Source organism: Sturnira hondurensis, unplaced genomic scaffold (assembly GCF_014824575.4).
Source record: "Sturnira hondurensis isolate 20B ecotype Veracruz unplaced genomic scaffold, ASM1482457v3 Scaffold0020579, whole genome shotgun sequence".
Classification (NCBI taxonomy): domain Eukaryota; kingdom Metazoa; phylum Chordata; class Mammalia; order Chiroptera; family Phyllostomidae; genus Sturnira; species Sturnira hondurensis.
Window position 1 is genome coordinate 6,183,784 of NW_028093210.1, and position 15,294 is coordinate 6,199,077.

Below are 15,294 nucleotides of genomic sequence, written 5' to 3' on the forward strand. Positions count from 1 at the left end.
CTGTAGATGAGTCCATGTTAGTACTGGGAAGACCTCTGTTAGACAGTCCAGTGGGCATTCTTCTCAAATACCCCGACCTTTGCGCAAAGTTCAGATATCCCCACACATAGCACTCTTTCACCCAGCTTACCCCATGGAAACCAGAACAAGCTGGGCAAATTTACACTGGAAGTGTTTCCAAAGGTTGGTGTATATTTCTGAACAAGATGCACACATATTTTTAGGGGTTTTAAAAATAATGTGTTGTATTTTCTGTACTCTTCTTAGGAACAGTGTCAGTGAAGAAAAAAGATGGATTTTGACAATATGACATTTAGTGGGGTTATTTATGAGGCTGAAATATTAACACAAAATATGCCAGTGACAAAGTCAAGGGTCTATGTGTCATCTGTCAGTGGCAGAGGAAGTGCCCAGAATGTTATTGTGAATAAAAGTCTATTAACAAAGCTTCTTTATTTTCTACCTGTTGAATTGACAGCCGAATACCAGCATAATGTGTTAGAACATTATAATATGTTTACTTATTTCCCTTTTTGGTTAATACAGTAGTCTGGAAAGATGACAAACTTAGAAGCATGTGTGTTATTTTTGGTGGGGGGGAGGAAGTATTAATACAGAAAAAGGTACTTGAACTGTTTGCATTATTGATCAACTGATGTTTATTTCTATTCATTTCATGTGATTATTTTGTTTATTAGATCCAAGAAGTTAAGATTTATTATAAAAAAGGTCTTTCCTTTTTTAGGCTTCTAATTTTTATTTTTGAGAAGTAAAGGCTGTAGAATTGATCAATTTGAATAACCCTAAAACTGCATGAAGAAGAGATGTTCTTAAAACCACACAGCATGACTCTGTAGGCAATGTTAGAAGATTTTGGCATTCATTGTTGAATTTCGTGCACACGTTTTATTTTATTTTACTCTTAATTTGCATGTCAAGAAAGTGGTTCCCTTTTTTTCCTCATTATTTCATTTTATTCTCTGTGAAGACACTGTAAATTTATTTTGATCTCATTTTCTTTCCGTTAGATTTATTTTCTTCTGTAGTGACGTTTAGAAAGGTATTTTGGGTATCATTCTTTGAATTCTTCAGGGGTTATAGCTAACTGGTGACAGAAAAAATTATCTTGTTCACATTTGTTGCTTACTGATTGCACATCTTAGTACTCTTATAATTTCTCTAATTTGCATGTTACAGAACGGAAGCCAGGACAAGACATAGAAATTAAAGCAAGAGAACATTACACAGTGGTCGTTGACTGAAATAATAATCTGCATGTTGTTTTCCCTTCTCCCTCCTGCATGCAGGGATTTGGTTTCGTAACTTTCGAAAATAGTGCCGATGCGGACAGGGCGAGGGAGAAATTACACGGCACCGTGGTAGAGGGCCGTAAAATCGAGGTGCATGTTCAAAATATTTTCCTTTACATCTTTTTGATAAATGTCTGCTTCACGCTCATTCGTTGTTTCAGATGCATCATTGTGTCTTGTATGTGACCCTGTTCCCTTCTCATTGTTTATATATATATATATATATATATTTATATTTATATATAAAAAGGAAAACTGGCCTTACTTTTTTTTCATTTTATTTTATTATGTTACTCTTATTACTGCTGAAAGGTGGATGGCAAACGTGATACCAAAAAAGGTTAATCTGAAAGTTTTTGTTTTTATTTTGTTTTTTTTATTTTCCATGTTTAAGAGTCAATGGGTGCAGTAGCTTCCAAACAGTGGAGTGAGTGTTACAAAACAAAACGAAATATAGAGCAGTTTTTTTTTCTTTCTTTTCTTTTCCTTTCCACTGCAGGGTTGATGAGGGATCCACAGTGGTGTGCAAATTAAGCCAAATTGTGAAAGAAATAGCATTCAAAAGAACAATTGTTTTTTTTTAAAAATGAGAGGTTTTGTCCTTAAACCTTTCATTTTTCTTAAGAAGCCAGTTTGAACCTTTATACTCTTTTGATAATAAAGTGAATAAGCAAACAGGATTTCCTGTGCAATATCTGGCCCCTCTTCACTAATAAAATAAACTCTAAAATTCCAGTACTCAGAATCTCCTGTTTCTACCACTGGATCTCCCTCAACGTGGCCACGGGGTCATATTTGTTAAAACTTAAAAAATACCAGTTATGAATGCTTTAGTCTTTGGAGTAAGATGTTGCATATTTTGCCTTTCATTTTCCCCCTCGACGATAACGCTTAGGCCCCTCACCAAACTCTCAGTAACCATGGTAACTGTATACAAACCCATGCTGGCGATGGCGGTGAATGGTAAGTGGTGAAGTCCATCTGCCGTTACACGTATTAGTGCTGATATATCTATATACATATATATACCACGTGAATTTTTTGACTTGTTGTATTAAGTTTTCTTGATGCTCTATTTTTTTGGATATTGGTACGCCTGTAATTGAGTGTACGTTCTAAGCTAGCCTGGGAGGCACTGACTGGATTGAGACATGACCGGTGCACATCTTACTCAGATCGTTAATTCCATATTGTGTTAAACAATGCACCCTCTCTTTTATCCTTTTGTTAGCTGTGACTTTAAAGCTTGAATGATTTTGTTAATTCTTGCGATGTAAAAGGCTCTTGTTCCAAGTGTTGAATGCTAGATGTTGCTTTCCCAATGGTTCTTCCCCCCGAAGTGTTGCACACGGCTAAAACTTGTTTGTCCCTTTTTTTGACATTTATGTTCCCTTGTACCTTGTCTCTCCCTTCTTCTACTCCACTGCATGTTCCTTCATATGAACTTTATTTTATGTTTAAAAAATATTGTTTCTGTGTTACCATGGAGTACACGCATGCTTTTAAATCTTCAATTATGCAGTTTCTTTTAATTTGCTTTTACTGTCTCCTTATTAAACTTTTAAATGATATGACATTGCTTTATTGAAATGATTTGTAAGTTTAAATGGTTATGAAGTAAATGTAATTATAAAAATGTATGATTCTGTTGTGCACCTACTGCCTTTATAAATTAAAATGCATTTTAGTTTTTTTTATAAGTAATCACAGTCATAATGCATGCAACTAATTGAACTGTGAGCTGACCCCAGAATACATGCTCATTTGAGTTTTCTGTGTACATAGGTAAATAATGCCACAGCACGTGTAATGACAAATAAAAAGACTGTCAACCCTTACACAAATGGTAAGTACATGTTGGCCTTTTACAAGAAATCGCCTCTGCCTCTGAATCTATTAAGCAATTTAACTAGGGAATCTGTTTCAACAAGCCGTATTTGCCTTAACATGGCGACTGTTGCCCTGCAGCAGTGAACCCCCTGAATCAATAAGATAATTTTCACAACAGAGGTGGGTTTAGTTTTCAGGTTAACTGTGCACGCCCTTCTTCCAGTCTCTCTAGGATAATTCCCACTTGGGGGTAAGATACAGTCATTATTTGACAATTACTTGGGTAATTTAATTTGTTGTTATGATAGCAAGTTGAAGGAGAATGAAGGTGTTTTGTTGTGGTTTTTTTTAACCACCACCTCCTCACTGAGCACTAATCATACCTGGATGTGTGGCTGCAGAATTCGGCTCCTCCCTTGAGTCATCTTGGGAAGTGGCTTGGGGGGCGCCTCCTGATGCACTCTGTGGTAACAGCAGAATGTGTGAGTGCATTATTTCTTATTCTCTGGGTTGCCCAGTGACAATGACCCCTCAGGGCAATTCATTTCAGCCCTTCTTAATCAAGATGTTGCAACACTCCCCACACTATGAATTCTTATATAACATGAATTCATACATACACCCATACATATACATATATAGAGTCAAAAAATGTTCAAACATTTTGATTCTTTAATCCTCCTCAGGGCAAATCTGTAAGATATATAGGGAGAAAAGCTGCTGATATGCTGATCACATACTTCATTGTACCAAAAATTATAAAGAAAGTAAGGCACTATGAAAGTATGTGTGCTTAGTGGAATGTTATACCCATTAAAATGAACTGAGTAAAGACTGAAAGAGCCCCATAATGAATGGAAATTTTTGAAATTAAAAATTATATGTATAACATGATTTGAACTAAATTATGATGGGAATTATACCAAAATGCTAATGGTTGAGTTGAATTGTGAGACTAAAAGATATTTTTCTGTGTTTTATAGGTTTTTAAGAATAATATAATTTTATTACTGTCATAAGCGGAAAGTACTGAATTTTCCATTTTTAACATTTTAATTATGTATAAAACATGGAAATATAGAATCACTTGCAAAAAGAAAGAAACATTAAAGAAAAGACTAAATATATTCTGAATGACACCACTGCCAACTTACTTTTCTATCTCCCTCCTTAGAGGACGCCACTATTGCAGATACTTTTATTTTGTATTTTATGCACATATATGGAAGATTTGTTCACAGCATTGACATTATTGTATACATGCTTTTTATATAAATAGTATCATGGTGTACAGATAGATCATTTTTCATTGGTTTCAGAAATCCATATGAAGTTCTTTCAATGTTAATACATATAGACCAAGTTCATCCTTTTTAATAGTTATGAAATATTCCATACATGGATATATGGATTTATTCTGACTTTTCATACTGATTGATTTAAGTTTGTTTTTTCTGTATAATCATTACCATTCTGTAGTTTTGTCCTTGTTTTTCTTCTTTCTTGCGCCAGTGACTGCCAATCTGGCTCAGTCAGTTTGTTCTTATTTTTAAAAGGGACATGATGAAAGAAAGATATATCTCAATATAATAGGGCTCTAAATTGAAAGTCCAGAAGAATTATTTATTCTGCTGACCCATTTTCCCAGCTCCAACAACCCAACACATAGCCTTAAATGGAGTAGAAAAATTTCACGACAGACTTTGGATGCCCAGTGCTGAAACGAAGCCACCTCTGATTTGTGTGTCATGAAGCCTTTCTATTTGGGCAAAATGACAGCTCTGCAACTTGTCAGAGTTAGTATGCGATGACATCACCCTGACTACTGGGCATTTTTAAAAATTATACACTAGTCAGCGTGTGTGTGGGTGTGAATGTTTTCATGCATATGCATGGGTACTCGTGTGTACTGTGTGTGAGAGAAAATGAAGGGAAGCTAAATATTATTCCTTAAGCCATATGTATGCATATTTATTTTAAAGAAAGAGTTATTGATCAATGTCATAACCAGGGGCTAAAAACTGGACCTATGGGATTTTGCACACAATTCAAAGCACATTATTAATAGCCAACATTTCTGGAATACTAACTGTATAGTGTTATGTTAAGCATAATAAATACCCTGGTCCCACATGAAATGCTGTGAAGAGGAAATAGTGATTCCTATTTTAAAGGTGCAACAACTGAGGCTAAAAAGGAAAAAGTTATTAGTGAAGTCATTTTCTTTTGTTATGAAGTAACAGGATCTCCTGGCCAGGCCTGTATGTGTGAGTGTATCACTTTCCCTCTCATCTTACAGGACTGCACTCAAATAGCAACTGGCCACAATACCAAAAAAGCTTTTGAATGTGGACCCCAACTTCCTGCCAGGTGTTGGTATAAACACCCCGCATCCCATTCTAGGTAGCCATGCATTTCATTCTTAGTTTCCAGAAATGAGCCGTGTGAGTCTCTCATCTATGTATCTGAAAGAGGCCCACTCAGAAGCTTATCCTGATGCAGGGACTGAGGATGGTACCTAAGGAGTCAATAGGACAGTCATAAAATAACTGACTTGAAAAATCAAATGTAAATCCTAATTAAATAAAGGCAGTTGGAGTTATTGGAAACTTTTGGTATTTAAAAAAAAAACTGTTCTCAAAGCTTTTCCAATTTTTAGTTCATGAGTATCATCACTACAAAGACATTTTCTGATAAATTGCAATAAAATATAACTGAAAAAACACAGAGACCCTCTGAGATCTTTAACAAGACTGATTATACCAAGAAGGGATATTATCACCATACACACATACAAAAGAAAATGGTAACTGTGTGAGATGATGGATATATTAATTAGCTTGAAGCTGGCAAAGACTTTACAAAGTCTACATATATTAAATCATCAAGTTGCATACCTTAAATATGTACTTATTTTAGTTATCAATTATATACCTCAATAAAGCTGGACAAAAAAAGTCAGGACCAATAAGTCACATTAAAATGAGAAAAGTAAGTGGTCAGTGAGATTCATTAGCTATTGAATTCATTCTCAAAAAACCATAAAACTTACACCTCAGCAAAATTAAATGTTACTAGAGTCATCACATTTTAAGGTCATCTTCAAATGCTGAAATATAACTATCAATGTCAACATCATAGTTTTGCATTCCTCAGTCACGTATCCAACAAAAAGTTTGAGTAGCTGCAAAGTTTCCAGTGACTAATAAGATTGGCTGTGAGATGAAGGACCGAAGTTAACACTATTATAGAGAATGTGGATTCTATTTTTCAGGACATTTTAACTTGGATATAAGAGAAGACTATAGAATAACATATAGGGATTTTGAAATCCCATCAGAATGCTGCACAAAGAGAAAATTGGGCTTCTTCTATGTTGCTGATTTTTCCTGAGAATTCCAAAACTCAGAGAGGAGTTGGGGTTTACTGTGCTCATTGGAGATCAAATGTTTGCTTTGCAAAATAAACTGGTAAACAGATTCTTGGGGATTTCCTGGATGTTGGAGAAGTGTGGGTGTTAGGTAGAGCTCTTTTATTTTCTTAAGGATCTTAGGCAGGCTAAAAACTGGACAAAGAGATCCCATACTATATAAAGAGGTAGATTTTGTATCAGCTCTGCCTTTGAACAATAGGCGAGTTATTTAAACTCTCCACACACCACTTTTCTCAAGTGGGAATTGCAGACACGGTAAGTCCTCCTACAAAGAATATTTGTCACTATTATGGGAGGTAAAGTACTCGACACAGTGCCAGAGTACAGAGTGCCCTAAAAACTTAATTACATAATAATCTCAGTAATAAACAGCCATCTTGTTTCTCTTTCTCTATAGGTAGTAAGTTGAATTCCAACAGACATGCCAGTTTAAGGATCAAATATTTAAATGCCAGTGGAGGCTGGACAGCTAAAATAAATGAGCAAACAGAGAAGGTCTGATAAACTCTGTCTTTTAGACTATCTTTCATTTACATATTGGGAAAAGAAAGGTATTTCTCTACCAGAAGAACAAACAGCATGGGGTAACAATAAAAGATTTCTGACATTTAGCCAGCAAGCCATCCACACCACAGGGAGTAATGGTGACTGTGACTAACTGGGAGTTTAATGGGGTGGGCTCTGGTCACCCCCCCAGAAGTCTAAAGTTGCCATTTCTACTAATGTTTCAAGGGAACAAAAAATCCCATATTTCAGATGAAATCTAAATGTTGATAAGAAATATATGTGGCAAAAAATAAAAATACTGAGTGAACCAAACACAACCTGCCACTAACCTTTCATTTTGGGCATTGCTTTGTGTGCCATTTCAATGACTGGGCCCCTGGAACCCTCAGTATGTGTCTTTAGATGATATTAGCATGCAGTTCCAGAACCCCCTGTGATGTATTTAAGGGTATATTCCTAAAAGTGTTTCTTCAATATCTAACCCAATAAAGCCCTAGTGAAGGTCTGTGCAGGTGTTTGTGTGAGTGTGCACATCGCAACTTGCCTTTTTTTAACACCTCATAGAGCCATAATTAGTACCAGGAATCTTGGCCAGTGTTTTTACAGAAAGCTGCTCCATGACCTTTGAGAAGTTAAATTTGAGGATGGGAGCACTGATTCAGATGCAGCCCCTCTAGGCCCAGCCACAGAGGGGTCGTTCTAAAGAACTCCTGTGTCTGATATGGAGAAAGACCCCCACATGTCTGTTCTCTGCTCCACTGCCTTGTTTTATGGGGGGGCCTGGGAGGCCTGGAGCGGTGAGCTTTATCAGCTGTTCTCCTTTTGTTGTAAGCCTCATTGTTCAGTTTAATGTCCTTGATCAAAATCTGTGAATTTGTAGGGCCTGGGGATGTACACAAACTGCCTGAGAAATTAAAACTGGGATCATTTTGTCCATCTTCCTGACAGTGCAGTCTCCTGTCTCCAGCAGGGTTATCCCAAGGGTCTCTTCCAGGTACTAGATGGAGTTACAGGGACTAGAATTCTATTTGCATGTAATTTGCATACATTTACATAAGCCTGCATGAGCTCTGTAAATCTTAACAGAAATTATTTTCAAGGGCTATATACTTACTGCCTTTCTCTTGAAGACAGTTACCCCTAACAGGGTCCTTCTTTATTAGATGTATATCAGGAAGCAGGTCATTGGAGGTTGGGAAAAGACAGAATCCTAGCCAAAAGGAAATGAGTCTATTAGAAAAAGCTTTATATTCCTTCAGTTCCTTTGGAGCAAAACTAAGTAAATATTTATGGAGCACCGACTTTTCACCAAATACAGTTTTAGTTGCTGGGAATTCACATCAGATGGCGGATCTACTCACTTTATCATTAATTTTAATAAAGGAGATGGTAATAAAATCAATTAAGAACAAGCAGAGAAAGAAAAATGGTAACCCCAGGTAGTGTTAACAGTGATACAGGAAAGGAAACTGGGATTTGAATCAGGGCATAGCTCAAAGGAGGGATGGGGAGGGTGTGGCGTTAAGTAGATTCTCCTGGGCAGACATTGGAGACCTGAATCCCCTCAGGTCACAGTTGTCAGATGCTAATGGATCAGTCTAGATAGATAGATGAAAAAGGAGACATTAAATGGATATAGGTAGGTAGAAATAGGAAAAAGGTTATTTGGCCCAAGGAAATGAGGAAGATAAAGGCATATGAGGGAAACATAATTTTTAGGCCATCTTAGATATCTCTTGAAAAATCTCTTTCTTTGAGAAAAATTAAAGACTGTGGGCATAACTTGTCTTTGACAGTTACATCAAAATAAATCGATGGGTCCACACTCAATGAATGGTGTGTTCCAGCTTTGTGTACAAATTTAAGACAACTAATAAGGATATATATAAGAAACAAAACTCTACTTGAGTAGTGTTTAAAAAAATGCTTTCTTCACTACCAGTGAAAGGTAGGGCATAAGCAGGGTGTAAGAGGGAAGAAGGGATAAAAATTAATCAATTAATAACTCATTTAATATAGCTCCATATAGGTTTCTTTCACAACTCTTGACTTCTATTAAGGACTAGACAGAGAATGCTAAATATGTTTAGATAACTCTGTAGTTTTACTTTCAACTAGTTTGTTCCATTTTCTCTCAAATTTCAAATAACTCAAAATGTGGACATTAGTTCCCAGCTCCTCATGAATTGGTCATTTTCTTCTTTGAGAAGCAGTAGAATTTCAGTTGATCAAATTGAAGTCATTTCTGCCTTCATAGAAGACATATTCTGAAATGTTTGGGGGTAATATTATTTTTATATCACTATAGAAATTCCTATAACACAAGATGTGGTTAATATGAGAGAGGAAGTTGTAAGTATGAAGTTTAAGAAACCATTGGGAAAATAGCTCTCAGAATTTCATGTCCTTTTCTGTATAGGTTTAAAACATGGCTAAGGATTTTTCATTAATAAGCCTCCCAAGTAATTCAAAGACAAGCCTCTGAATAAACTCAATCCTAAGAACATTATGGGGATGGTAAACCAGCAAGCTTATTAAAGTTGTAACAAAAAGTTTCATAGAAACCAAATGTCTCAGTATATTCCAGAAAGTCCTTAGGTCCACCTGGGGCATAGCTATTGAGATACTGAGCTTCTTAGTGGATCAGTAGATAGACGCTACTCCTGGCTGTTNCCCAAGTAATTCAAAGACAAGCCTCTGAATAAACTCAATCCTAAGAACATTATGGGGATGGTAAACCAGCAAGCTTATTAAAGTTGTAACAAAAAGTTTCATAGAAACCAAATGTCTCAGTATATTCTAGAAAGTCCTTAGGTCCACCTGGGGCATAGCTATTGAGATACTGAGCTTCTTAGTGGATCAGTAGATAGACGCTACTCCTGGCTGTTCTTACAGGCATATCACTCAGGTCAGACATTGGGATGTCACACCTCTCCCTTCTGAAAGAGCTCAGAGGGCTCTCATCAGAAATACCTTCCCACACAGCCCAGCTTTCACTATTGCTTTTGCTCAGGGGCATTTATTAAAGGACCTCCAGTGTTGGACCCTCAGCCCAAGGACAGGTTTTCTCCTAAAGGCAGCACACCCGTCCTTCATTCCCTTTCAGGAATTCCACAGAATGAATGTTTTCATAAAGACATGGCAGCGAGAGCAGAAATGAAGGAATGATCACCAAGCTGTAAAACATGATCACTCTTCTGAGAATGTTTCCTAAATAGTGCCCAGTGACTCTAATATGGCTAGTTTCTTGCTTTGCAAGTGTTCTCCTATGCTCTTTTCTTGAGTAAAAGTTTTTGAAGGTCTAGAATTTATTTCACAGAACTTTAGGAAAATTACAGGGTTCTGTTCATCTTATATGCAGGTTATTTGAAAGTTACCTTAGATATCATGAATTGATTAAGAATCGTTATGGTTCCTGCAAACAGTGAAATGTATCCCACACTAAATGTTTACTGGATAAATGGCATTTTCTTTGGGATTTAAAAAGCATTTTGGAATTCTAGTCTCTGTGTCATAATTATAAATGACAATTATCAGAAAATGTTGCTGCAAAGATTCTGTTTATATGAGCTTTCAAACTTTTGTGACCCTAACACATAAAAACATGTTGTGTATTATTTTAGTAATGATCCATAAAAGAATAAAAAATGAAATTATTATAGTGGCTCTAAAAATATTGATATGGGAGAAAATGAATTACCACATCATTTACAAAAGGTTCACCTATAGCTGGTCAGTAGCTTCCATATTATTAACTTGCATAGGCAGAAAATTAAAGAAGGGAATAAGTCTGTTTCCCTATGTAGAGTTTTCAAATAATTTTTAAAATATTTTATTTATTTATTTATTTATTTTTAGAGAGAAGGGAAGGGAGAGTGGGAGAGAAACATCAACGTGTGGTTGCCTCTCATGTGTCCCCTATAATTTTTATACATGCCCAAACTATATATTTTCTGAATTTTGAAATTAAAAAAAACATTAGATCTGCAGTTAATTTGCAATGATATTAGTTGCTGAATCAAAGGTGATATTAATGTTTTTGTATATCTGTTTCAAGGCTGGAAATTGAATCCAGTTGTGGGTGCAGTCTACAGTCCCGAATTCTATGCAGGTAAAGAATTTCCCTTTGCATGATGTGTTCTGGTCTTTTCTGTATGTGCTTTGCCTGGCAATAAAGAATGATTATTGTTAAAAAAAAAAAAAAAAAACTAAACCAAGTAAATCCTTATTCTAAGAAGTTCTAAGTAATTTTTTTGACAAAATCAAAAGTGTTTAAAACTCTTTAAAAAGTAAGGGGGGGTCATGTAAATTCATGTGGACTAAGCATAGAACCATTGTTTCTAATGACATTTCCCATTGATTTTGGCTTTAAAAAGTGTGGAAGCTTTGTTCAAGAACAAATTGAACAAGTGTAGAGCTGTTCATGCCCATTTTATGTCAGTAGACCTGTTTTTTTAGTCACACATTTCCATTTGGGGTTGCATTTTTTCTTTAGCAAAGCAGAGAGAACTGGACTACTTATTCTAATAACATGGCCCTGTTCGAATTGCCAAAAGAAAAACAGTTTAGAAAACTGGAGAAAACTAAACTGTCTTTTTTTCCCATTAATCAATTTTCTTTAGTAATTCCATTTCTCTCTGCTTTGCCTTCAACGATGTATCTCTCTTCACCACTTCCCTGCCTACACCACAACTATTCAGTTGGAAGTCCACTGTCATAGAAAACTTGATCATCAAATTCGGAGAGGGAGTAACCCAGAAGCAACAGTGGCTGAAATTTTTGCTAGGCTTGGCCTGTCACCTCTGCCCATCATGTCCTTGGTCATTTATAAGGCTGCATGAAACACCTGTGAACCTAAGTAGATTTGCCCCGTGGATATTGAAAAGAGGTCTTTCCTGGTGTGACCTTTATTTTTTAATAAGTTGATAGGAATGACCAGTTGGTCTATCCAAGGGTGGAGGCATAGCCCTTGCTTTTTCTCTTCTGGGATGCCTTAGTGCTATCACTGTCCTGATACTAAGCATCCCCCCTAGTGGGTGACAGAAGATCATAGGAAATTTAGGCAGCTATTTACCGTAATAACCAACTTGATTTTTTTAAAAGGTAAATCTGGGAAAGCCCAATATGCATTCTGGATTTTAGGTAGACAATGTTTGTAGTTTTTCTTCATGGGTGAATTTTACCACAAGTCTGGGTTAAGTGCAAGGGCTCTGTGACTGTGTAGTAGCAGTGTTGACTCTTATGAGTGGGGAGAGACATAGCTATAAGGCTTCTTATGGTCATATGATGGAACCCATATCCTAACAGGACACCTACAGAGTGAGCAATGTGGATACTATACCCAGGGTTCAAATCTTGGATCCCTTTTGCCAGTTGTGTGACTCTAGGCAAGTTACTTAACCTCTCTGTGCCTCAGTGTCTTCATCTATTAAATGGGAGATGATAATAGTAATTAACTCACAGGTGTTTATAAGAATCAGGTGGCTTAATATATGAAGAGTGTTTGGTGGCACCATATAAACATTGGGTAAATAGACATAAATAAGTTAATATCCTACTTCTTTGCCATAACAGGAAAGGTAACCGAGACCTGATGCTGGGGAGTTGTGAGTGTACCAGTAGACTAGGAGATTCTCCTCTTATCTCATAAGGGGAGCAGTCCTTCCATTCTCAGCATGTCCATTTGGGGGAAGTTAATTTCTGGGACCAGAGGTAAGGCAGTCCATTCAGGGGTCACAGATGTTGCTGGGGTACATCCTTGTCCAAAGCTGCAAAGAAATGAAATTGCCCAAAGGTACAGGGAGACTGTCGGACAGACAGCACCTGCTGTGTACCTGCAGATGCTCCCCAGTGAAATGGAATAGCTGGAGTAAAGAGGTGGCAGATTCTGTGTGTAAACGCATGTAGACATGGGTGTGCCTGCAGGCCCATGTACACATTTTCTTCCAAAAATTATGGGTCAGAAACAAGAAGAAAGATGTCATTTGATGGGGAGGTAGGATATGAATGCATGTATTGTAATAGAGTAAGGAAAGTGCATTTTTCCACTCCCATACAAAGTAGTTGGACATTTTTGTCTCTGGCCATCAAGAAAACACCAGATATCTTTTTCACATGTGATTTTAAACCATACGCATATCTGTGGGTGTTTAAGAGAACATTAAGACGGAAGAAACAATTCAGACTACTTTATATGTACCAGAATAAATTAATCTGCGTAACTTTCAGAACAGCGATTTCATTTAGCTCCGAGCCCATCCTCAGCTGTTAAATTACTGGGCTACAGAGAAAGTTTCAATTAGGTTTGATATGGGCCAAGTACTTTCCATGGTCAGGCACTGTTCTAAGCACTGTACCTAAATTAATGTGTTTAAACCTTCATGGCAATTTTCCAAGTGAGGAGACTAAGGTTGAAGGAGTTTGCATCATGGATCTAAGACTGCATAACTGATAAGAAGCCAGCTAGAATTTGGAATCAAGAGGCTGGGCTCTTTACAACCAGCTTATACAGCAGCCTTATCTTTTATAAATATTGAAAGTCATAGTTCTTACTGACTGTGCCCTATGATAGTGGACCATACGTCTAGACCAGTCAAATTAAAGAAGAGAAGGAAGTAAGATAATTGTTTTGGATTGCTTCCACGCCCAACACCATATTGAAAAAAATTCTGTAATTGTGTCAGGGAAAGCTTTAAGGAGTTTGAACAACCAATTAATTATTTCTATGAGTTGTTCCAAAACACTTAAAACTTTTTAAAAAATGGATCATGGATAAGTAAGTGATACTTGAGAAATCTGAACATTCGTGTTCTCAGTTGTAAGTATCTGGCCTCTCCTTAATCAGAAGCTTTCCCTTTTTTGCCAGAGTTTGTGATATTCAGAAATGTGAGGAAATATTACTGCAAATTCAGTACTCCAGAACAATTCTTTTGAAATATTTGAAGATGTGTAAACACTGAGACTCCAGTTAGCTTAAGTCTTAAGTTTCAGTCACCTGTATCTATGGAATGAATACAGGCATGGGCAAAAGTAGGTTTATAGTTTAATACAAATAGATAATATAATAATTAATGAATAATAACACAAGAATAAACTGTTTTGTATACTCACAACTGTAAGCCCACTCTTGCCCATCTTTGTATATGTAAAGATGTATCTGTAGGAAGTATTCATTGCTATAACCAGGTATAATTACTGATGTCACACATTTAAATACTCATGACTAAAAATTTGGGGGGCATTTAAATTTTCCCAAGTATAAAAATATTCTGGATGCATTCTACAGTTTTGATTATGCCTCAAAGCTGAAATGAAGACCCTGTTATCGATTTGCTAGGGATATTTAATAGGCCAGCCCTGTACCTGCCCCAGACAGAAAGCCGGACTTATTAACCATTTCTCTATATAAGATTTTGTGTTAATGACACATATCATAATATTCCCGTAGTATAATTATTGACTTTCTGAAGCTTATGCAGAATTAACAACCCAGCCTCCAATTGCCTCTCAGAATGGGGCATGAAAAGTTCACATATTTTGTAAATTAAAATCGATATTTTCAATCTCTCCTAAAGGTAATTTTCCTAATTTAGTGGTCTTTTCCCTAACATTTATTTTCTCTTTTAATTATAAAATGGCAGGTTATTGATTTTTCTATATAACCTCTTGACGCCCTGAGTGCATTTTTATTGCTAATGCAGGGTGGGGGTGGGGAGAGCAGTGGCACCTCTTAATGAGGATCTTTAATTACTAGCTGAACAGTATTAATTTGCTTTGATGAATTATGACATGCACTCTCCCTTGCATGCACATTCCAGAGGAAGCATTTAGAAAGCTCTTACGGAAGGTCTTTCATTTTGGTTCTTCTGAACTCTCATCAAGTCATACCTGGAAGACGTCTTTGAAATGCTTATCCAACACAATCTCCAAAAGCTAATGTACATAAATCAGCTTAATCCCACAAACATATATAAATCTTCTCCAAAGACAAGTGGGTGTTTCCCTGTTATACTAAACAGCATTGATTGTTTTTCTTAAGTCTTATCATCTTCAGACTCCTTGAGGCTTATTCTCAAGACAAAGATTGTTAAGTCAATTTTTAAAAGTTCAGGTAGGTCTCAAAGACATTAGCTTCTATCTATGGCCAGTCCATTTTAGAATTTAAAGAAAATTGAAGGTTCTGAATAGAGAGGTAGAGTATCTACAAATATCTGT

The 15,294-nt window shown here is 36.4% G+C and overlaps 1 protein-coding gene across 12 annotated transcripts in view; it reads left to right on the forward strand.

Moving 5' to 3' along the window:
- The window catches only part of RBFOX1 (RNA binding fox-1 homolog 1), a 1,495,983-nt gene that overhangs the window by 1,382,901 nt on the left and 97,788 nt on the right, over positions 1–15,294 (forward strand). For all 12 annotated transcript variants that reach the window (XM_037029876.1, XM_037029877.1, XM_037029874.1 and 9 more), the window contains 3 exons: positions 1,308–1,400; positions 3,096–3,156; positions 11,138–11,191. In XM_037029876.1, coding sequence (XP_036885771.1) covers positions 1,308–1,400; positions 3,096–3,156; positions 11,138–11,191 — 208 coding nt within the window. The remainder of the gene's footprint in view (positions 1–1,307; positions 1,401–3,095; positions 3,157–11,137; positions 11,192–15,294) is intronic.